General features: G+C 52.0%; 3 protein-coding genes across 8 annotated transcripts in view; 2 read left to right on the top strand and 1 right to left on the bottom strand.

Annotated features, from left to right (window-relative positions):
- The first annotated feature begins 1,703 nt into the window (after window positions 1-1,703).
- Window positions 1,704-5,441, top strand: PABPN1L (PABPN1 like, cytoplasmic). Its single transcript, XM_036390164.2, has 8 exons — window positions 1,704-1,723; window positions 2,279-2,453; window positions 2,567-2,675; window positions 3,102-3,166; window positions 4,007-4,113; window positions 4,187-4,274; window positions 4,379-4,521; window positions 4,853-5,441. The coding sequence occupies exons 1-8, from the start codon at window positions 1,704-1,706 to the stop codon at window positions 4,890-4,892; spliced, it is 747 nt and encodes a 248-aa protein (XP_036246057.1). The 3' UTR covers window positions 4,893-5,441.
- Window positions 5,442-7,232: 1,791 nt separating this feature from the next.
- On the bottom strand, window positions 7,233-9,993 carry TRAPPC2L (trafficking protein particle complex subunit 2L). The gene is made up of 5 exons (XM_036390172.1): window positions 9,930-9,993; window positions 8,815-8,987; window positions 8,324-8,411; window positions 8,148-8,227; window positions 7,233-7,401 (listed from the first exon to the last, which is right to left on the bottom strand). Exons 1-5 carry the CDS (start codon window positions 9,960-9,962, stop codon window positions 7,356-7,358), a joined length of 420 nt encoding a protein of 139 aa, XP_036246065.1. The 5' UTR covers window positions 9,963-9,993; the 3' UTR covers window positions 7,233-7,355.
- A 66-nt stretch (window positions 9,994-10,059) lies between these two features.
- The window catches only part of GALNS (galactosamine (N-acetyl)-6-sulfatase), a 49,336-nt gene continuing 36,264 nt past the window's right edge, over window positions 10,060-23,131 (top strand). For 4 of the 6 annotated variants that reach the window (XR_004980965.1, XR_004980968.1, XR_004980967.2 and 1 more), the window contains exons 1-9: window positions 10,066-10,191; window positions 12,429-12,552; window positions 13,767-13,841; window positions 14,814-14,916; window positions 17,065-17,208; window positions 18,703-18,769; window positions 18,873-19,000; window positions 19,699-19,838; window positions 21,023-21,126. Coding sequence is in view for 2 of the 6 variants with exons in the window: in XM_036390154.2 (XP_036246047.1) it covers window positions 10,066-10,191; window positions 12,429-12,552; window positions 13,767-13,841; window positions 14,814-14,916; window positions 17,065-17,208; window positions 18,703-18,769; window positions 18,873-19,000; window positions 19,699-19,838; window positions 21,023-21,126 (1,011 nt within the window). In the remaining 4 variants the exon portion in view is untranslated. Of the gene's footprint in view, window positions 10,192-12,428; window positions 12,553-13,766; window positions 13,842-14,813; window positions 14,917-16,743; window positions 16,870-17,064; window positions 17,209-18,702; window positions 18,770-18,872; window positions 19,001-19,698; window positions 19,839-21,022; window positions 21,127-23,131 lie in introns of those variants that run through there. The other 2 variants (XM_036390154.2, XM_036390153.2) reach the window with 2 other exon arrangements.

The following is a 23,131-nucleotide window of genomic DNA, read 5'->3' as shown; positions in this document are numbered from 1 at the left end:
AGCCGAGGGAGGGGAGGGAGGGCACGGCGGTGACGGGCGGCCAAACCAGAACGACAGCTTTAAATGTCAGATTTCCCAAAAAAAAAAAAAAAAAAAAAAAAAAAAAATTTAAAAAAAAAAAATAGTGCTGCGGGGAGGATGGAGCGGCCGCGGGGCTGCGGTGATGCTGTGGGGGCTTCCCTGGGGGTTTGCTCCGAAATGGTGGCGGTGGGGACCAAGGGACGTGTGCCACGTGCTGTGTGCCCCTTTGGTGGCACCTCGGAGGTGGCAGCGTGGCGCTGGCACAGCCTGGCCGGGGCGGGGGCTGTGGGGCAGCCTGGGGACACGCGGTGCCACAGCAGGTCCCCGTGGCTGCTCACAGCTCCCGGGTGTCCTGCTCCGGTCGCGGCTGGGGCAGGGGACGGCGTTGGGGACACGGGGACAGCGTGTCCAGGTGCCCGTGCCCGCGGGAGGCAGAGCCCAGGGCGCTGCTGGGGCACCAAGCTGGGAGGTGGCAGGAGGGACGTGGCTCTCTCGGGGTCCCCTCTCCAGCCCCGTCCTCTCGTTCCCAACCCAAAATCCCAGCTGAAACCAAAGTGCCGCGTCCCGGCGAGGCTGGAGCAGGGGTCCCACACCTGCCTGGCTTTTGCTCCATCACTGCCAGAGCCCCCCGAACTCCCCCTGCAGCATCTCCTCCTCTTCCTCCTCCTCCTCCTCCTCCTCCGGGGGCTGCTGGGGTCCCCCTCTGCATCCCAGCGGCTCTGAGGCTGGGGACAAGGTGCCACTGTGTGCCCCGGTCCCAGGCACTGTGATGGGGTGTCCCCCGTGCGGTGGCAGCCCCGGGGGCTCCTCCGATGTCACCGAATGCCACGGCCCCGGCAGGGAGGTGGTGCCGGTGTCCCCCGTCCCTGCCGGCCGCTTCCCCGAGCCCGTGCGGGGCTGAGCCCTGTCCTGGCAGCCCCGGCATGGGGACACCGGGGCACGGGGGGGCTGCAAAGCAGAGCCCCCCGCCCGGGCCAGGCGTGGGGCCAGCCCACGATGAGAGATGACGTGGTAGGACTTTCCTTCGGCATGCTGTCCCCCCCTGCTGTTCCCCGCTTTCTCTAAGTGTACTGTATGTTTGACCTGTGAAAGATGTAAACTTTATGATTCAGGTTATGTCTGTTCTTAACTCTGTATCTGTGTAATAAAGACAATTTAATATCAACCAGAGGCTCCGTAGCTTGGGCTTGTGCTGGGTGCCCTCATCCCCCACTCCTGGCATTGCTTTGCACTCTGTGCCCCCACTCCTGCCTCGGGGGGTTCATTTCAGCCCTGGGGCCGCTCACTGCAAAGGAGGGGTGTCCATGGCGGGGTAACTCAGGTGTGTCCTCGGGGCACTCAGAGGGATGTGTCCCACCTGTGGCTGCAGCTCCACCCTTGGAGTGCCCCCCAGCTTCCCCTGCGCGGCCAGCTGGCCGCACCAGCGGGCTCGTTGAGCTGGGAGGGACAGAGAGGCCCTGCCCACCCCGATCCGCCCCAGCTGAACGGCGCTGCCGGGTCTCGAACCCGCGGACCCGGGACCGTCCCTCGCCGCCGGCGGCGGAGGGATGGGGGCGTGGCCTGGGCGCGCGCCCCGCCCTGATTGGCCGCTGATGTGTGAAAAGTGGCGCGCGGGCGCGAGCCCCGCTCGTGGTGGCGGGAGAGCCGCACGTGGTCGCCGCTCGCGCGGGCCGCGCGCAGCAATGTTCGGGGGCCGGGCTCGGTGCGTGCGGGGCTCGGGGCCGCGGGGCCTCCGGATGGGCACGGCCGGGCACAGCTCCGGGCACCGCTCCGGCACCGCTGGGCACTGCCGGGCAATGCCCGGGCACCGCTCCGCGGGATGCAGCCCGGGCGGCTCTCCGCTCCCCTGGCTAGGAGGGCGTGTCCCTCCGTGCGCCCGTCGGGGGTTGGGAGGGTGCGGCTCCCCCTTGGCTGCTCGCTCTCTGCAGCTCTGCCGGTGGCCGTGTGCTGCCTGCCCGTTCCCTTCCCTACCCGCCGGCCGGGTGCCGCTGGCGGCTTTTCCGCTTTGGGGCAGCTGCTTCCGCGTTCCCTGTGCAGCCCTCGTGAGCTGGGAATCGGCTCAGTGTGCACCGGGGACCTTTTGGCTGCGCTTTGCAGTCCTGGGGCTTTGCTGCACAGAGAAGCAGCTGCATTAATGTCACCTCTCCATCCTCCTGCTGGAAACGCCCTGCACGCCTCTGCCTGGCGGAGGCCGTGCTTTGGCTGAGACGTTAAATGGCTGTTGGTTCAATGCCCTTTTGCCCCCTCTCCTGCCCAGTCGTCTCTTCCTGGACACTTCGGAGATCTGGTGGCAGGACCCACCGTCCCTGCAAGCGGAGGCGGCGCCCTGGGATGTGGCGGAGGTGGCAGCCGTGTGCAAGGCGGCAGATGAGGGCTCAGAGCCGAGCCCCCAGGAGGGGAACAGCACCGAGGAGCAGGATGTTCAGGACCCGGTGAGTGCCTGCCTGGATGGGGAACCAGCTTTCCAAAGGAAATGGGCACCTTTTTACACCTGGGGTGTCCCTGCTCCGAGTGCTGCCTCTGAAATTCTTGGTTTGGGATTCAGGAGCTGGAGGCCATCAAAGCCAAACTGCGGGAAATCGAGAAGGAGGATGAGAGGCTGAAGGAGCTGCAGCTGGAAGCTGAGAATCACCTGTTCATGAGCTCAGAAGCAGGTATGCGTTGTCACAGGGTGCTTTTGTCCCTCCCCAGGAACACCTCTGGGGCACAGGGTGACAATTGGAGCCAGAGTATTTGGCTGTGCCTCTCTGGGCACCTGGGACTGGACACATAAGGTGGGTGAGGGGAGTTCAGGCCTGCTAATGCACATTCTATCAGCTCTAACCTCCTACCTGTGTGAGCCCAGATGTAGTAAATTACTTTAATTGCATTTAATTCAATCAAGTAATTGAGTTTAGTACCAACAGCCCCAGTAGAGGAGTCACAGTGAAAAGAAAAGGGGCAAGGGGGTGGAGGAGGAGGCAGCAATGTGAGGGTTTGGATACACCTGGCTGTGACCAGGGATCTGAGGAGCTCAGGGCTGGCTGTGCTGGGAACACACAGATGTCCCTCTGTCCATGACAAATCCCTCCTCTCGACAGCTCTCTTCCCACTGACAACCAAGGAGAAGATGGAGGCTGACCAGCGTTCCATCTATGTGGGCAATGTAAGTGGGAGCCCCTGCTCAGTGCCCAGCTGGGTGTGTGTCCCGAATCCCTGGTGTGGATCTGCCCCTCCCCAAAGCCTGGCTGTTCCCATCCCAGGTGTTTCTCCTCTGCCCAGCCCAGCCTGGGAACGTGGCTCATTATCTGCCACTTGCAGCTCATCTGTTGCAGGTGTCGGCTCCCCAAAAAGCCCCCTGGAAGCTGTGGGTTGTGTGGTGTTGCCTGTTCCTTCAATACAGGGCAGGTTGTCTGGATTTGTGTTCCAGGTGGGAGCACTCAGAGCTGGGAGGGTCCCCTGACCCTCAGCAGGGGCTGAGCTGTGCTGGGGGGGTGAGTGGGGCCAGCTGGGCCCTTTGCCTCCCCTGCTGGATCTACTGCCTTGAGAGGCTGGTCTGGAACAGAGACCAGACAGAGCTAAATGGACAATAGAGGTATTTACTGAAAGGCCTTTAAAGGACACACCTTGGGCAGCACAAGAGCCTGGCCAGGGCTACACCCAGGTTGAATCCAAGGTGGATCCCACTCACAAGTTTTTACACTTTTATAAGTTTAGTTCATCTACACATTGGGTTCAATTGCCCAATTACAGCTCCAGGTCCAAGTCTCAACCCCCTGCCTTGCTCCCTTCCCTTCACAGCTGTTTGTGCATTATGGGAAAGGTTGTCCTTGATTCTCCAGCTGGGAAGGGATTGTTTTGTCCAACCACCCTGTGAGGAGACCTACTAACACCTCATAGGAAGTTTCAGAGTTACACACCAGGCAGCAGAGAACCTGAAAAATAGGAAACCTAAACCCCAAGGCATCAGAGGCCAGAGAGTTGAGGGCTGGGGCTGTCATTGCAGGTGGATTACGGGGGCACAGCAGAAGAGCTGGAGTCTCACTTCAACAGCTGTGGGCAGATCAACCGCGTCACCATCCTCTGTGACAAGTTCTCGGGCCACCCCAAAGGGTCAGTGCAGTGTGCAGGGGGGGCTGGGGTCTGCAGGGTGTCCCTGGGGCTCTGCTCACACCGTTGCCCACAGCTATGCCTACATCGAGTTCGAGGAGCAGAGCTCCGTGAAGGCTGCGGTGGAGCTGGACGAGAGCATCTTCAGGGGCCGTGTCATCAAGGTGAGAGCTGGGAGGGTCCTGGGGGGTTCTTTCCACCTTTCCCAGCCCTGCCTGCCTGGGGCTGGGCCAAAGCCCAGCTCCAGCAGCCCCTCCCCACCCTGCAGGTGCTGCCCAAGAGGACCAACATGCCCGGCATCAGCAGCACGGACCGCGGCGGCTACCGGGGCTGCTTCCACGCCCGGGGCGGGCTGGGCCGCTGGGGGGGCCCCTATGGGCAGCAGCCCCGGCTGAGGGGAAGGACCTACAGGTGAGTTTGGGCGTGGGGGCTCCTCAGGTGTGCAGCAGGAGGGGCTTTGCTGTGCCCCTCCCACCCCGGTGTGGCTGGGAGGATGGAGGAGGGCTCTGGAGGGAAGGAATATCTGGAATGTTGGAGTTGTCACCCTGTCCCTGCAGGATTTGGGGAGTGGTGGGTGGGCATTGCACTGCCAGCCTGACCAGTCCCAGAGCTGGGCCTGGCTGTGAGGTTCCCCTAGTTTAGGGGGTGTAGCCAAGGGGGGATCCCAGGCCTTGGAAGGGTGAGGGAAGGAGCAGGGAGTGCTGCCCTTGTGCTTCAGGGTGTTGGTTTTGTTCCTGTCCAGGGGTCGGGCAAGGCTGCTGCCTTGGTATTTTCCATACTAGAAGAGGCTGGACTGCCTGGTGATGCCAATGGGACTAAAACAAGGAGATGGGATTGGAGAGATTTAAAAATATGCCTACCCAAGCCAAAAAACAGATTAATTTTAAAAATGCCATCTGCCTGGCCGTGAGGATTACTGGTGAGCCCCGTGCTGGGCTGCAGGAGGGAAGATGGGATCTGCTCCATGCTGCCAGCACCCAGGAGAGCTCATCCCACCTCAGCTCTGCCCAGAGAGTTGTGTTTGCACGGAGAACAGGCTCATTCCAGAGAGCACTGTCCTGGGAAGGGAAGAGCTCTCCCAGACCATCAAGACTCCTCCTTATCCCATGGAAAAGGGCTGTCCTGGAGGCTTTGCTTTGGCTCCTACCTGACTGCATGCCTGCCATGCCACTGCTTTGGCCATGAAGCTCCTCAGTTCTTCCTACAGCAGTTGGATGCTCCTCCTTCTCTTCCTCTAAGAACCTAAAGACTGTTTCCTTTCCCAAATCCATGGAGCAGGTTTTGGGTTGCAGCTCCAGATCTGATTGCTGGGGAGCTTTTCCTTCATCAGCCCCGGGTGTGACCTTCCTCTTGGGAAGCCTGATGTGGTTTGGGTCTGGTTTTTAGCTCGCTGTGTTTGTACATCCAGGACAGGGGAAAAGCATCTCTTGTTTCTCTGGGAGCCTCTGTATCTCTGTGGTAGTTAACAAGACCTGGGTGTCACAAAATCCTTCCTCTTTTTTATTTTGGCTGTCAGCAAACCCCTCTTCCCTCCCTCCTGCTTTTATTCCAAGCTCCAGGGGTCAAAGGGTGCTGGCAACTCTTCACTTGACTATAGCAGCATCACAAAACCACCTTCACTGGTGCAATTTGGTCTGGTCTCTTCATTCCCATCACCATTCCTGCTCTGGAGTCACATTTGGAGATAGTGGGAGCCCTCCTGGAGGCTCAGGACCAAAGAGCACCACAGGAGCTGGGCACCAGGGAAGTTGAGGGTCCTGGCTCTTCCCTTTCCTGCTGGATTTGTGTTTATGCAGCCCCATGTTTTTAAAGGAAAAGCTTTGTGTTAGAATGGGCAGGCTGGGAACCCGGGCAGACAGCATTCCTGGGAGAAGTTCTGCATGGAAATGGGTTTTATTATGTAAGTCTCCCTCTAATCTTTCAGGATCCTTGGTTAGGATTCCTCTAACCCAGATGCAGCAGATGCAACCCGACTCCTAAAGCAGCTTTTCACAGCTCAGGGGCATTGCCAGGCTAAAAATCCCACTGATTTTTTTTTTTTCCCCTTTAAGATCTCTAGATTTTTTTAAAGCTTGGGGCCTTAACTCTTCATGTTGTGTTGATATTGTCCTCAGAGCTGCTGAGACTGACCTTGGTTTGAGCTACCCTTAGGCTTAGACTATAAACCAGCTTTTTCTAGGGCTTCTGTTTGATAGGATTATACATTTTTGAGGGTTATTTTTTAATAAAAAACTACTTTGGGATGCTTGGACTCTCTTGTGGAAGAGGCAACACTGAGCTGCCATCTCTGTGAGTGAAAACAGCCAAATTTTTTAGATGAAAATGCTTGTGGATAACAGTGCACAGCTGTGCCTCGTGGAGATGGTGGGAGAGGCTTGAACCTCCCATGATATTCCAGGTGGTTGCTGATAAAATGTACTTTAGTTCTGTTTGAGAAAGTATTTGTAACTGTTACTTAATTTTTAAAATAAATGATCCTGCTGTGTGAAGTTCATGTGCAGTTCTGGCTTTGTCCAGGCTCCTGGGATCCCCTGGGCCTGGGCAGATCTGTTATTTTCAGCTGGTTTCTGTGGCTTTGAACTCAGGAGGTGCCTGCAGTAGAGCTGTGTGTGCCTGCATCTCCTCTGCTGAAGCAGGAGTGATGGAGCTGGGGTGCTTTTCAGTGCAATTTGTGCTTTATTCCAGATAAATACCTGCTGCTGATTTGGGAGTCTGTAATTAGAGCAGCAGGGAGCTGCAGGGGAGGAGATGTTAATGGAGATGAAGATGGGATGAGCCAGGCAGCTGTGCAATCCTGATGGCTCAATCCATGCCTGGATTTGGGTGGGTTTATTCCAGCTGCTCTACCTGGGCTGGGAGTCACTGTGCAGTGTGTCTGGATGAGGTGCAAAGTGGTAACAGCAACCTGAGGCACCCAGGAATCAGCCCAGGCAGGGAAACTCCTGGAAAGGTTTGGGTTGGAAGATACCTTGGAACTCCTCTTGTGTCAGGGGGGCTTGGAGCAGCCTGGGACAGTGCAAGATGTCCCTATGAGGTGGCTTTAATGTCCCTTCCCACCCAAACCACGCCATGAGTCTGTGAGCGGTGGTTTGTGTTTGCTTGAGTACAAATCCAGGCAAACCTTGCAGGTGTCAGGTTTATTTTACACAGAACAAATTTAAATTATTACATAGAATGGAATATTTACAGCACTGCAGGCATGCTCCTGCACACAGGGAATGTTTCCCAGGGGAGTGGGAAGGGCTTCAGCACACCTGCATCATCATGGAGTTCACCATGGTATCAAAAGCCCTGGAGAGGGAAATAAACAGAGATTATTAAAGGAAGCAGCTCATTCTGCACAGCTTTTGTAACAAAACCACCTTCTCACCCTGCCTCTGCTCTGCCTGGCTTTCTGTAAGCTGGACATGAGGTTTTCCTCTTTACAGCACAAGCTGTTGAGGGATTAATGACTTTTAATTAAGCTGAGGTAAGGACAGGTCTTATCCTGGCTGCTGCTCTGTGGCTGCAAAGTTGTTCTTGCCAAGGCCACAGAAAGTCCCAGTTTATTGAAATTCCCTGTGAGGTTACAATGGGAATGGGGGACACTGACCCTCACAGGTGAGGAATTCCATGTGCTGAATGTTTGTCCCTACCCAAGGATAAACCCTGGACAAGGGAACTTGTTCACTCTTTAACCTGTTCTACTTACTACACTTTAATATTCACAATTATTAAATTTGCAAAACACCTCTAGGACCATCAAGTCCAACTATTGTTACCTCTATTTTCAGGTAGTTTTTTTCTCCCCCCAAAAATACATTTTCTTGGCTTAATGTTTGTAACCCCAGTTCTGAGGGTGTGAGAATTCAGTAGAACTTTTTATGACACCATCAGTTTTTCATGAGTAGGAACGGCCCCAAACCAACACCACTGTTCTCATTAAGGCTCCTAGAGCACACACCTGAACTGGCCAACCACAGGTTGGTCCTGTGGCATCAGAGGTGCCCTGAAAATGCCAGGAAGGTGTCAGAGATCCATGTGGACAGGCCACTCACCTGGAATGGATCCTGTCCCCAGGGTTGTAGAAGGGGTTACACATGATGTCTGTGTAGGAATTGTGCAGCTTCCGGAACATCTGCAAAGGGAGGAGAGGTGAATCCATCAATTGTTGGCTCCTCAGCAGTCCTGGGGAGCTGGGAGGGCCAGGGGGGCTGTGCTGTGGGGCACTCACACTGCGGATCTCGTTGTCCCTCAGGGCTGTGTTGGAGGAATCCACCACCATGACAAACTTCACCTTGGAGTTGGTCACGTAGCCATAGCTGGGCAGGGGTCAAGGAGCTGCTCCCACACAGCCAGAAAGCAGGCTGGACTGTGCCCAGAGGGACAAACTGACAGGAAGCATGGGGGAACCTCCTCATGAGGGGCAGGCACAGAGCTGTTCTCTCTGTGACAGGGACAGCACCCAGGGAATGGCTGCAGCTGGGCCAGGGCAGGTTTAGGGTGGAGATCAGGGAAAGGTTCTTCCCCCAAAGGGTGCTGGGCACTGCCCAGGCTCCCCAGGGAATGGGCACAGCCCCGAGGCTGCCAGAGCTCCAGGAACCTCTGGACAATGCTGTCAGGGGTGCCCAGGGTGGGGTTGGACTGGATGATCCCTCCCAGCTCAGGATATTCTGAGATTAAATTAAACCCACAATGGCCTGGCCCAAGGCTTGACAAAGATACACCTTGTAGTCTTCAGTGGGGTAGAGGAGCCCCAGGTAGAGCTCCCTCTGGTCCACCAGGGCTTTGCCCATGGCTGAGATCTTCTCATCCACCACGTCCAGGGAGGTGTGCACGGTGTAGTGGAACTTCAGCTCGTTCTCTGTGGGGACACTCCGGATGTACAGGGGGTAATTCTGGGAGCAGAGCAAGCCACACTGCCTGGAACTGCTGCTGCCAGAGCTGGTTAACCCTTTATGTTCCCAGCACAGCACCTCTGGAGCACAGCTGTCCCCATGGCAGGAGAACCACTTGCACAGGCAGCACACAAGGCTCAGGTCTCTGCACTCTCCTGTCCCAGCAGAGCCTGTGCCTGTCTGTCCCAAGGAAAACCCCTCTGTCCCTGCAGCAGGACAGCCCAGAGCACCCTTGCACTGTGCCTGTGCTGGCTGCCCCAGCCCTGCTCCTGCCCAGCCCATTTCCCCCAGTGGCTGCCCCCCTGCTCTGTTCTGCTTCCCTCACCCCCATCCAGACCCCACAACCCGAGATCCTGCCCATTCCCCTCTCCCCTACCCCACAGCCCCAGTCCTGCTCAGACCCTAAAACCAGAGCCCCTCACCTTTTCCCACACCCCACTGATCTCTTCCACAACCCCACAACCTGAGGCCCAGCCCCTCTGCCCTCACCCTTCCCCAGACCCCACTAATCCCCTGTTTTCCTCAACTCCACAACCTCCCACAGCTCCAGCCCTGCTCAGACCCCAAAACCACAGCCCCGGCCTCTTTCCTCTCAGCATTCCCCAGACCCCACTGACTCCCTGTTCCCCTCAACCCCACAACCTGAAATCCTGCCATTCCCCTCTCCCATACCCCACAACCTCCTCGGCCCTGGGGAGCCCCGGCCCTGCTCAGACCCCGAAATCACAGCCCCGGCCTTTTTCCCCTCACTCCTCCCCAGACCCCACTGACCCCTGTTCCCCTCAGCCCCACAACCTGAGGCCTCTGCTCCCCGTTCAACCTCGCTGCTCCACCCGGCCCCACTCAGGCCTCATGACGCCATCTGGGCCCTCTGTCCCGGTGTCCCCCCGGCCCGCACACCGTGCCCCGGTGTCCCATATCCCCGTGTCCCGCTGTCCGCACCTCCTTGGCGATCACGGCGATGCACACCGCCATCTTGGCCCCGCCCCTTCCCGGCCCCTCCGGGTCACGTGGGGCGCGCGCGGGGCCGCGGTCACGTGGCGCGGCGCGGTCACGTGGCGCGCGCGGCCCGGTTGCCATGGCGAGCGCGGCGCCGGGGCCGCGGGGCCTGCGCTGGGCCCTGGGCCCGCTGGGGCTCTGCTGGGCCCTGCTGGGCCCCGCCACCGCCACCGCCCCCAACATCGTCCTGCTGCTCATGGACGACGTGAGTGCGGCACCGCGGGGCCCCGGGGTGGTGTCGTCCCGCGGGGGGGTGACATGGAGGGACGGGTGTACGGGGCCCGGAGCTCTGTGCGGCTGAGGGGGGACCGGGAGCCGGGCGGGTCCGGCTGAGAGGGACCGGGAGCCGGGCAGGTCCGGCCGGGGAAGGGCAGGCTGACAGGGGTGCCATCAATCCGTACAAACGTTCCCCTGGGTGTCACAGGACGGTGCCAGGCTGTTCCCAGGGGTGTCCAGGGACAGGAGGAGCAGCAGCGGCCACGAACCAAACCACGAGAAGTTCCCTCTGAACGCGAGGGAGAGCCTGTGCGCATGGAGGGCGGCAGAGCCCTGGCACAGCTGCCCAGGGATGTGGGGTCACCTGTCTGGAGCCATCCCAAACCCACCTGGACGTGTCCCTGTGTCACCTTGGGCTGGATGATCTCCAGAGCTCCCTTCCTACCCAGATGACTTTTGATCACAAGGAGGGGCTTGGTGACCCCCCGAAAAACTAAACAAGGAAAGTAATTGTGCTCATTATGGCTCTCTGACCTGGGAAGAGAAAAAATGACAGTAAATGATTAAAGAGCTGAAATTATCACAGATTTATTTCTAACTCAAAATCTTTTCAATTTTGCACCCTTGGCCACATTGATAAGGAATTATATTCATTTCCAACACATTCAGGTCGCTGCCATCTACCCAGTTTGCTTCTCTCCTAATAATTTCCTGTCCCCTTCCAGGTGTGTTTGTGGTGGAAATGTGTTTGTTGCTGTTTGAAGTTACCCAAGGAGCTCACGAGGGTGGGCAAACCTTCCCTTTTTGCCAGTTTATCCTGCCCATTGTTCCATGGTGTTCCCACATTCCTGAGCAGGACAATCCCCTGCTTTTCCAGCCAGCTGAGCCTCTGGCAGGGGCTGCCCAGGCAGGTTTGGAGTCTCCAGCCCAGGGGTCAGGAAGGACTGGAGGTGGCACTCAGTGCTCTGGGCTGGGGACAGGCTGGGGACTGGGCACAGCTTGGACTCTCAGAGTATTTCCCAAGCTCAGTGATTTCAGTTTTCCATTCAGGAGTGTTTCCCCCTCCCAGGCTGGCATTTGTAATTTTCCAGAGGAAAGCTCTCTGGGACAGGGGTTCTCCCACTCTGGAAGTGTTGGTACAGCACAAGGCTCCTTCCTGTCTGCAGCTTCTGTGAACTATTGATTTATTTAATATGTTCATTACAAACACCTCTCCCTGGGTTTTTTCCCTTCACCCTCTGTGACTCTGGAATTAGAGCAATGTGAGATTCTTTTTGTCTTTCTTCCTTGATGATAAAGCAAAATCAAGAACTTGGGGGTGAATCCATTGGATCCATTTTAATCCCTTATCCCAGAGGGAACCATTTAATTGCTCCTTAACTCAGAAGCCATCTCTGCAATGATTTCCTTGTCCAAGGTGATGGCACCAGGTGGTTCCCTGAGGATCTGGATGCATCCATGGCTGACCTGACACACACCTTGCCTTTCCCAAAGCACAGCAGAACCCCCAGCACCTGTGGTGCTCGTTGAGCTGCTCCCTTCCAGAACCTTCTGCCTGGAGCTGAGCTTTTGCCAGGAATGGTTTCCAGCAGGGAGCACAGAGCCCTGATGGGAATGTTGTGGTTCTCCTGGTGTGTGTGACCCCTGGGGATCAGGAGGAAGAGCAGGGTGGAGGCACAGCCCTGCAGATAAGCACAGGGACTGGTGCTGCCTCTGGCAGGTTCCTCTGGCTTTTCCTGCAGTGCTGCTTTGGAGTTCAGGCCTTGTCCTTGTGTTTTCAGTCCTGCAGAGGGACAGGCCCAGAGGCTGAGGTGGAATCCTGGCCTCCAGCACAGACAGCAGGGCAGGCACTGAGGGCTCAGATGTGGCAGCTGCACAGCCCTGAGTAAACCACGTGTAACTTCCTCTTCCTCCTTGCTCCGGGTGTGCCTCAGGCCTGTGAGTAACAGTGAAGGCACTGGGCTTCTTGCAAGTGCTTTAATCCCTGTTAATAAATCATTTAATCCTCAATTTCCCACCCACCAGGGGAAAGTGTGAAAGTTCCCTGCTCCACAGGGCTGGCAGAGATCATTTGTGTCACATTTGTGTCACATTTGTGAGGTGATGAGTAGGGAGATGAGCACTGTAAACATTTATAAATTAAAGGGTACAATGAAAGCGTTACGTGGGCCCAAAAATGTGTTTGTGGAAAGGACTTTGACATCTTCTGGTGTGTTCCTTTTACAGATGGGCTGGGGGGATTTGGGAGCTTTGGGAGAGCCTTCTAAGGAAACCCCTAACCTAGACCAGATGGCTGCAGAAGGGATGCTGTTCCTGGATTTTTACACTGCCAGCCCCCTCTGCTCTCCCTGTAAGTACACTGCACTTGGAACCGAGTCAGCATGAGAAACATCTCCTCCCTCTGAGGGGTTTGGGGTGTTTGCCAGCCTCTGACGTGGGCTAACAACCAAACCAGTGCCTGCCCTCAGGCCAGAGATCAGATTTGCTGCTTTGATCTCGCATTTTGCTCCCTTCTTATTTCTGTTTGGATTGGAAACCCGGCAGCCCTCAGTTTGTACAAAGCACTGCTTCAGTGATCAGTGCAGCTGAAGGATTTTTGTACCATTTCAGTTTAGTACTCCAGCCCCAGTCATTGCATTTTTTTCATCTTTCTCATTTTGGGTTAAACAAAGCAGGATCTGATCTGTTGCTGGACATATTTGGTCTGATTCTGTTGGCTCTGGTGAGACTTTCATGCAAGGAAAGGCAGAGTTTGTGTCCTGCTTTTGACCCTGGTGTCTTACAAGACTCCTGGGACAGGGACAAGAGATAAAAGGAACGTTTGGGTCTGGGAGAGGCAGATACTTTTCTCCTTGTTGTTTTTTTTTCTGTGAGGTGGTTTCTTTCTTTTTGTTTTCTTTTTTCCCTGATTAGCTGCCAAGAACTGAAGCAAAAATGAAGAACAGGGGCTTTTTATTTGGGCTCTCATTTTGGATAGCACTTGCCAGTGTGTAGATGATGTCCTTGCTCAGAAAAGGCATTTAAAATATGCTGAAATCCTGCTAAGCCAGTGGTGGCACTGCATATGCTTGAAGTTAAACATCTGTTTAAATATTCCCTGCAGTCAGGACTTGACTTTTATTGTCAAAGCTGGACAGCTCTTTCTTTATATTTCATGATTTTTGTTCAGTCAAGCTCGAAATCTTAGCCTTGAGCATCTAATCAGTTTGTGCTAGGATTTCCTCTTAAATGCATTATAAATATATATATAACTGAGCTGTAAGGGTTTCTCCTTTGACTATTCAAAGGAATGACTCTTCAGTGTGGCTAATTTAATAAAGGGGCCAAATTTCAGCTGGAATAACTCAAATGATGCATCAGAAGTGATTCTCCCCATGGCTCATGGGAGAGTGTGAGTGATTTAGTGGCTGGCTGTGACAAGGGGACACTGACACACTCCAGTCAGTGTGCAGCCCTCATCCTCCTACAATGATATTATATAACAATATAATAGCTATATTCAGGTTTCAGTTCCTGGATATGAAGCAGAGAATGGCTGTAAAGAAGTGTTTGTGTTGTTTGCAGCAAGGGCAGCCCTGCTGACGGGCCGGCTCCCGGTCAGGAACGGCTTTTACACCACCAATGGACACGCCAGGAACGGTAGGAGCCTCATCCCTCACCTCCCTTCCTCTCCTGATTTCCCTCTGGGCCTTGTGGGAAGTTTCTCTTTGGACAAAGGGGATCTTCCCCATGGATGTTCCAGAATGCCACCAAACCCTGTTAAGTGCTGTAATAAGTGTGAATTTTATTGCTTCCTCCTCCTCAAATGAAGAGGATAAACCAGGCTGCTTGATCCATTTGTTTCTGCTGGCTGAGAAAGGTTTCCTCTGGGCAGGGGAGCTGGGATCTGGTGAAGGACAATCAGGTGGGGGTGTAAAACCCACAGGGGAGAGCTGGCTGCTCACAGGTTTATTCAGCAGGCAGATTTCCACCCAGTTTCAGAGCAGGTTTCCATCCCTCGTGCCCCTGGTGCTTCCAGGGAAGGTCCCTGGGTTGATTTGGGTCCCAGAGTGACAAATGCCACGTGCTGGGACGTGGCTGGGCAGGAAGCAGCAGCCTGGGGTTGATTCCCTGAGCACAGTCACACCTGAGAGCCTCAGGGGCTGAGGGACACTCTTCATTTCCCTCAGAATCACAGAGTGAATGAGGTTGGAAAAGACCTTTGGGATCATCAAGTCCAACCCATAATATCAGATCAGCCCTTGCAGTCTGAGCACCTTTATTGCTTATTTGGGTTAGGAAAAAGCTGCCTTCATTTTAGAAAACACAAAGGAAATTTGCAGCATAAAGACCACTCCTAAAGCACCTGATTTTCTATGACATCTCCCTTTCAAGGGTCTCACCTCCACTCTGGGGTGGCAGCTCCCTATTTCATTTGCCCTCATGCATAAGTGGGTGGAAATGTCCCTTTGGTCTCCCTGGATCAGTTTATTCTCTCTATCCCATGGGAGGACTTCCAAGGAATGCCATTGCTGGGACTCCAAATGAGTTGCTACTTCTGATCCAGTACATGAGCTGTGTGCTGTAATATTTTGAAGAGTCAGAAAGGTGATTTTGATTTGTTTTCCACAGCATACACACCACAGGACATAGTAGGAGGAATCCCAGATTCTGAATTACTGCTTCCAGAGCTCCTGAAGAAAGCTGGTTACACCAATAAGATCATTGGCAAATGGTAAATTTATTTGGAGGTCTTTTGCTTTGAGATTTCACTCTGTGTGCGTTGGGAAGGAGCAGCAATAAAAACAGAATTACAGGGAAAAGAAAAAAAAACTGTTTTGAAGCTGAAATGTCCAACTTTGGAAAGTGTGATGGATCTTCCCCCTGCTGGGATCAATTCCTGAGTGTTCCCATTACAAGTGCTTACACATGTCTTCATACAAAGAGTTGATGAGGTTTTATGTGTGTATTTGTATTTATAAACTCCTCAGCTCTGGGCTTTTATCCACACCTCACACCACTTATTTGATCAGAAAACACCAGGATACTCTGTTGGAATTTGCCTTGAGCATCTACGTGGTTTTCATCTTTGACTCTTGCTATATTTTGGGACTTTATTAGTGAACTGAATTCCTGTGGAAAGTAACAGGAATTTCTTTATCAGTTTCATTAATAAGTTAGAGAAGACTGAGTTTGAATTGTGCTTGGATTCACCTGCTGGAATTGGGAGGAAAGCAAAGCACCCTAAGACAGTGAATTATTTATCAGCACAAATCCAGGCAGGAGAATGGCCTTGAGGATCAGCTCAGTGGGCTGGGTGCAATCAGCTGCAGTTCAGTGCTAATAAATGGAAATTCATACACCCAGGGAAAAGGAATAAACAAGGCAAATGCAGATTGGTGCCAGTTCCTTGGAAAAAAAAAAAAAAAGGCAAATCTGGAAGGACCTGCAGCTGTTAGCAGGAATAGGACTAAGTAGGAATGTGCAGGGCATTATTGTGCATCCAAAAACTTCTCCTGGTCAGGGCTGGGAGTGATACCCTGGAGAGGTGTGAAGAAATGCAGGGTAAAACTGGGGTCTCATCCTGGCCTCACAGAGGTTTTCCAGCAGAAAATTTTCTTATTGTTTCATCATCCCTTCTATAATCTCTTCAGGGTGTCCTGTGACAGTAAATTCCATGGTTTAATTATAACTTTGCAAGTCAAGTATTTTCCATGACCAGTGAGGAATTTGTTGTGTTTCATTAAATCTCAGTTTTTTGTGCTGTAAGATGCAGAGACTGATCTGGATCTCAGTCACTGTTTAATGTCTCTGTAAGTTCTTTTAGGGCTTTTGTAGAATGAGATGTTTTTCCATCTGCCCTGTTGTAGGAACAGCCAGGAATAACTTTGTGTTCCCACATCTACAAAAGGGGAAGGGATGGAATCCTGCAGGTCAGACCTGCAGTGGCAGTTACAGCACCAAGCTGTAACCAGAGCTGAAATGAGGATTCTTTCTGTAATAACTCATTTGGAACAGCTCAGAGTAACTCCAAGGATTGTTTTACTCCAGGGAATGCATTTTATGCCCTTTATGCTCAGAAGGTGCAGAGGAGGGTGACACAAAGTGGACAGGGGCAGACCCAGGCTCATGAGGGGAAGATGGAATGGTTAAATAAACATTGAGCCACCAAGATCCCCATTAGAGACAGAGAGCACGGGGATTCTGTCTTCAAGGTGCTATAAATGCAGGAAATGTAGAATTTGCAGTACAAAACCTGGAGATTAGAGAGGAGCTTCATCTGGAAGTTAAGGATGGAAGATTTTCAAGCTGCACAGTAGAGAGGAGCAGTCATCAGGAGTAGCTAAATGTGTTTTATGTCCACATGTGCACACAAAAACCTCATTTCATTTCCATTCAGGTCTCTTTGTACCATTTTGGCAGCGTGAATGCTCCATAAAGGGGATGAGGATGGAATGGTGCATTTCATGAGCCCTGCCTTGTGTTTTTACAGCTCAGTGGGATAAAAGGGACTTGTCATAGATCAGAATCCTTAAGTGAAACATTATGTGCATCTCTGCAGTGGTTTGGGGCAGTGTAGTCCATCAGTGCTGATCATCAGACAGCATGGGAGAAGACACCAGTGGAAGGAAAAAATGGAAAACAGTGATTGGAGAGTAAATAAAATGGAATATAAGTGAGCACTGGGGTGAGTCTGCATGGCTGTGCTTGCAACGAGTGTGAGAGAGCTCAAGACACTGCTCTGGAGTCATTTATGTGATTGAAATGCTTTGAGTTTTGATTTCTTAGGCAGAGACTGTGTTCTTGCATGCTGTTCTGATGAGCTGAGGTGTGGCTTCTGTGCAGTAGAAGTTTGACTGTGACCTGCTGTTTCTGTTGCCAGGCACTTGGGGCACAGGCCCCAGTTCCACCCCCTGAGGCACGGCTTTGATGAGTGGTTTGGGTCCCCAAACTGCCACTTTGGGCCCTACGACAGCAGCGAGCGCCCCAACATCCCCGTGTACAGGGACTGGGACATGGCTGGCAGGTAACCTGTGGGCAAGGGAGACAGGACAGCCTTATAAATGTCACTGCCTGGCCAAGGATTGTGAGAATATGGGGACTGTAAGTGAGATGGAAATGAAAGCAAGCTTTGAGATACCTCACTTACTGAACAACAGGAAAACAATGGCATGGCCACTGAAGGTGATCCCCTATTCATGGAACAACACCTGCAGACAGGCCCAAGGGTCAGAGCAGACCCTACAGCTTGGCAGAAGGGGCCCAAAGAGGGGTTTTTAGGGTTTAAAATGTAACACAGTATGGTAATGTAATGATTCTCACAGGCTGTATGGAAATGCTATAGGATTTGTATCTTGTACTAGATTGGTTAGTGAGAATCAGAATATTCAGCACAGAAGATGATTTATTGTACTGGAACAGGAACCTCGCTCTCTCATCCTCTGTTTTGCTCTCTCACCCTTTTTACCATGCTCTTGCCTTCTCTCTCTGTACCACTCTCTTTACTTCCCTCAGTCCTGCTCCAGCTGTGCCTGGCAGCTCCCAGCAGGGCCCTGCCCCCAGGCCCTTTGCAATGAACCCCAAGTTCCTGACCTGGCTGCAGAGATCTCTCATCTCTGTCAGTCCCCACTGTCCTACCCAATCACTCCTACAAAACCCAGCTCCTGGCCTGCCTCTGGGCTGCTCTGGGCTCTCCCTGCTGCCATGACACACCTGCATGGGCTTTGGGGGTCCTTCCAAGCCAGACCATTCTGGGATCCTCTGGTGCTGTGGTTAATAAAGGTCCAACACCAAGACCAGCCTGGAAGTGTCATGTGGACGGTGCAGGGATGTGGAGCTGCCCTCCCAGAGCTGTTTGCTCATCCCTGGCACCCTAAAGGCTTCCACTCTTGGAAGCTGCTCCCATTCTGTACTGAAAGACCTCTTTGTTCCTTCTCTTCCTGTTTGGAGTAACATTTTGTGTGTTTGCATAGCTCCGTTCCCTGCTCCCAGTCTGCAGTCTGGGCCCTTCTTGTCCATTCATTTTTCACTCTGGTGTTGTCTCATTTCACTGCTGTTATTCCCCTGAGCACTTCCCCAGGCCCTTCTCTGCTTTACTGTTGGCTGAAGATCCCTCTAAAATAATGTTTCCAAAGCAGCCCAGGTTCTGCTTCCAGCATTTCTCTGTCTCACTGAAAGTTGTTGTGTACTTCTGAAATTTTATTCACACTTCAACCAGCTCTTTATGAATCACCAGGAGATTTTGAAGCATTTTGTCCCCTACAGCAAAAGGCCAGTCCCTCAGGTTTGTCCAAAACTTTAAGTCATTAATTTGCATCAAGCTCTGTCACCACTTTCTCCCATAAGAAAAATTATGGTGACATATTTCTAATATCTGAAGAGTTTGCTGAGTGTTAACTGTGACTTGTTTGTCACCTCCTTACACAGAGGCAAAAATCCATAGAAGGGGAAAAAATCCTATTTCTGATGTTTATTCCTTAGGATTGATTTTTTTCCCCTCTCTGATTCCTTTTATCTTAAGATACTATGAAGACTTCAAAATTGATCTGAAGACAGGTGAAGCCAACTTGACTCAGCTCTACCTGCAGGTACTATTTTAGTGCTGGCTTCTAAGCCAAGGTGACTTTTCTGCTTTTTTTTTGGAGAAATTTTGATGGCAGAGGATAAATTCATTTTTATTGTTGTTTACAGGAAGCTCTGGATTTTATTAGCAAGCAGCAGGCCAGCCAGCAGCCATTCTTTTTGTACTGGGCAATTGATGCTACCCACGCTCCTGTTTATGCCTCCAAACAGTTCCTGGGCACGAGTCAGAGAGGGCTGTAAGTTCTGCTTTTTGGGGTTGTTTTAATTAATTCCTCCTGCAGCTGCCACAGCCAACCTGAGCAGTGGTTGGTAGATCCAAGGCATGGATCACTCCTCAAGTGTGTGTGTGCTGAAATGCATTATTTGCTTGAATTGTTGTTTCATAATTTGGCTTTAACCTGAAGTGAAGCTCATGTGACCCCAGGGGGAGGAGGGGGGCTCTAGGCTCCTTTGCCAGTTGTGTGAGGAGTGAAATGCTGTCTGTGGCACAGATGATTTTTTAGGAGGCTTTTGTATGATCAGTGCCTCTTTTAAAAGCCTATAAATGGGACCAGCAAATAGAAAACACTCCTAAAAAGGCAGTTTGGAGGAGGCAAAGAGCTCTGTAGACACTGGGAGTGTTGCTTCAAAGAGTTTCTAACCAAAAGGAAAACCATGTTATTACCTCCCAGTCTGTGGCAAGGTGGGTTTGCCTCTGTTTGTGAATTTTATGGCTGAATTCCTCTGTCCAGGAGTGGCTCACAGCTGAGCAAACCCTGACCCTCAATACCCAAGGGCTGCTCTCTGCAGGCCAGAGACACAAAGGTTTGCAGTGGCAGCAGAAAACCTGATGCATGAACAGGATTTCTGCAGCACAGGTACAAATGAAATCTGAACACGTTGTGCTGACCCTTTTTTTGCTGCTCTGAGTGTTTTGCATCTCCTTTTGCCTCAGGTATGGGGATGCTGTGAGGGAGATCGATGACAGCGTTGGGAAAATCCTGAAGCACCTCCAGCAGCTGGGCATCAGTGAGAACACCTTTGTGTTCTTCACCTCTGATAACGGGGCTGCTCTCATTTCAGCTCCCAAACAAGGTGAGGCTCAGCTGAACAAACCTGGCCTTGGCAAATCAAGGCTTAAATCTCTCTCTCTTGAGGAGAAAAAAGCCCTGTGTGTGGAGTCTGTGTTATGAGGTAGGAGAAGCCTCAAAAGACAAAGTATTTATGTTGGGAATAATTTATGTTCAGTGCTTCTGGTCACTGTTGGAGGAGGTGTCCTTGGCCAAATGGAATTTTTCCTTGCCCCAGTGTTGCTGTTACCTGTGTGTATTTGCACTGTCATGGAGGGAATATTCTGTAATTTATTGGGAACCAGGCTCAGTAACTTAGCAGGGTGTTTACTCTCCATCTGCCAAATGCATATTTCAGCCTTCTGAGCAATTAGAGAGACTTCAAGAGTCCCTCATTCTTTAGCTCTCATGAAAAATATCAAGAAGAGAAACGAGTTTTGTTAGCTAACAAATTTTCTTTTGTTTAAGTGATGGTTCCTCTGAAACAAATCACTGCAAATTGATTTTAGAACCTGCTCTCTTCTCTTTGGAGCCAGGCTTGGCTTGTGGTTATTGAACCACAGAGCAGGGAGTAACCTGAGTTCTGATTTCAGCTCAGCCACTGGCTTTGACTTTGTGTGACCTGGAATCAGTTATGAGACCTCCCTGATTGTTCTTGGCCAGCTGAGCTCCAGGGTTGGGTTAAAACTCCAGATATTCCTGCAAAGCTCTGGCCATCTCTGAGTGACCATTCAGGGAATGCAGAATTATTTTTCTCACTCTTACACCTTCATCTAATATTGTTCTGGTACTATAAAATTTAAAATCATTATGAAAAAATGCTATTTCTGCCTGAAAGTGTCAGATTTCCTTTGGTTGTAGTCAGGAGTTAACACCCTTAGAGGAAAGGAGAGCACCAGTGAGGTAGCTCCTGTTTGTTTGGGGCTTGGTTTTCATTTGGTTGTTCATAGCAAGATGTGTTTAACTGTCACTTTCTCCCTGTGCTGAAAAGACACTCCTAAAATTTCGTCACAAATGGATATTGAAAAAAACCCCTCACAAACACAACACAACAAACAAGGAAATAATGACAAAAAACCCAACTCTGGCCACGTCCTTTGAAGAAGCATCCATGCAGAAATGAGAATTCATTTCAGACCAGCCTGGGTGACAGTGTCCTTTTGAAATGCTGGTGTTTTGTGGGGTTTAAGGCTTTTTTTCTGTCTCTAGGAGGAAGCAATGGGCCTTTCCTGTGTGGCAAACAAACCACCTTCGAGGGTGGCATGAGGGAGCCGGCCATCGCCTGGTGGCCCGGCCACATCCCTGCAGGAGGGGTGAGTCTCTGCCTGGGGCACTTCTCAGCAGCCTGGGGGGCTGCAGGGAGTGCAGAGCTCCTTGCTGGGCTCAGGGGACTTTGCTTCACACTTTTACCATGCCCCGAGTCCGGGGGTTTGTGTGAATAAGGAGCTGCTGCTGCCCCAGACAACTGTGCCATTTTAATGCAAATTTGCATTAAAATTTGTGCTCGGTTTTGCTGTGAGGCTCTGCTCTTGTCTTCCTGCTCTTTTTAACCTCTTTACTCTTTTGGACCTTGATATTTCTCGTGTGTTTGAGCAAACTGGAGTATAAAGAGCAGGAATTTGCTCCTCACATCCCCATGCCCTGAGGTACCCAAGGGTTTGACCCTCGCATCTCTCACTTTGGTGCTTGATGAAAGTTCCACTCAGGGAGGTTCAGACACCACATGATTGCTCTGTGCTGCCTGTACACAAATGCAGATATGATCACTGCAGAATAACCCCCCAGTGGCACTGCCAGCCCCCCTTGTCCCAGCTCTCATTACAGAAGGATGCAATCAGTCCTGCTGCAGGATCCCAGGGAGAGCACAGCCCCCTCCCCCTGGTGAGCATCTCTGAGCCCTGCAGAAAGTGATCCTTCATTAGCTGGGCACCGTGCTCCAGCCTGCAAACTGGTCATAAATAAAACATTTCTGGAGGTTGCATTCCATTGGGGTGGTTTAATTGAGGCAGGCTAATGATAATTTATCATTTACATTTAGGAGGGACCATGAGGCAGCTCAGATCTGCAGCTGAGGGCAGGAGGGTGGTTTGGTTTCATTATTTTTCAAGAGTTCACCAAACCTACCAAGGATGGTTTATTATTTTTCTAATTTGAAATGAAAACAGTCGTTTTGTTTAAATTTAAACATTTCCATAAAGCCTTTGCAAGCCAAGTACAACAGCCCTGGGCTAGCAAGGGAGAACATGAAACTGCAGCTGAGTGTTTTGTTTGCTGGGTCCAAACTAAATAATGTGCTAAAAGTAAACATGCATTATAAATGGGGACAAGAAAATGCCCAAATTTAAAAATTCTTTCCATTGTAGTAACTCTGAGGATAATTAAGAACAGGAGGAGAGAGAAATCCTTGTGCCTGCTTCTTTTCTGCCTGGCTGGGACCCCTCTCCCAGGTAGATTTTGGGAGCTGCTGCTTGAATTCCTGGGAAGAGGCATTGCTGTGCAGAGCTCTGTGTGTGTGCAGGGTGGGCTGGGCAGCTCAGCTGTGCCTGGAGCTCCCAGATTTTGGGATGCACCCAAAATCTCTCCTCCACCATGCCAGTGTCAGCCTTAAGCACGTGCTCACCTCCTTATCTGCTGCTCAGGAACTGTGATAGAAACTCACCCGTGTTTTCTGCTTGTGTTCTTGCCTTCGAGGCTCCAGCACTGCTCCCTCAGCAGCCCTGACCACAGGTGAGAGATTTGTGTCCACCACTGCATTTTTGGCTTTTTTTCCTGTACCTTGCTGTAGCTTCACCATCCTCTGGAGGAGATTTAACTGCTCAGCCCCAGGCCTGTGCACTCCAGGTAGCTGTGAAATGTGGGAAAGCTGCTTCAAAGTCTCTCATTGCTCCTACTTGATAAGAGTTGAAGGAAGCAAAGGTTTGGGAGTTCTGAACTTCAGCAGAAAGCTGAAGGGTCAAGTCCTTCCTGTGCTGGCTTTGCTCCCAGGGCAGTGGTTTGAGGAGCAAGGGAAAGGCCAGGAGCTGTTGCAGGTGGAACAACTGCAGCCAGGAAAGGAGAGTTTGTGTCTCTAGCCAGTGAAATCCAGTTATTGTGTGGAAAGCTCTGTCTGCTGATGGGAATGCTCCAGGGAGACCTCACTGCAGCCTTGCAGTGCCTTTAGAATGGAGGGAAAGGGACTTTTTATATGAGGAGATAGTGCCAGGACAGGGGGGAATGGCTCCCACTGCCAGAGGGCAGGGTTAGGTGGGATATTGGGAAGGAATTCCTCTCTATGTGGGTGGGCAGGCCCTGGCACAGGTGCCCAGAGCAGCTGTGGCT

Source organism: Molothrus ater, chromosome 12 (genome assembly GCF_012460135.2).
Source record: "Molothrus ater isolate BHLD 08-10-18 breed brown headed cowbird chromosome 12, BPBGC_Mater_1.1, whole genome shotgun sequence".
NCBI lineage: Eukaryota > Metazoa > Chordata > Aves > Passeriformes > Icteridae > Molothrus > Molothrus ater.
Note: the sequence above shows the minus strand (reverse complement) of the source record. Positions and strands in the feature narration are given on the sequence as shown.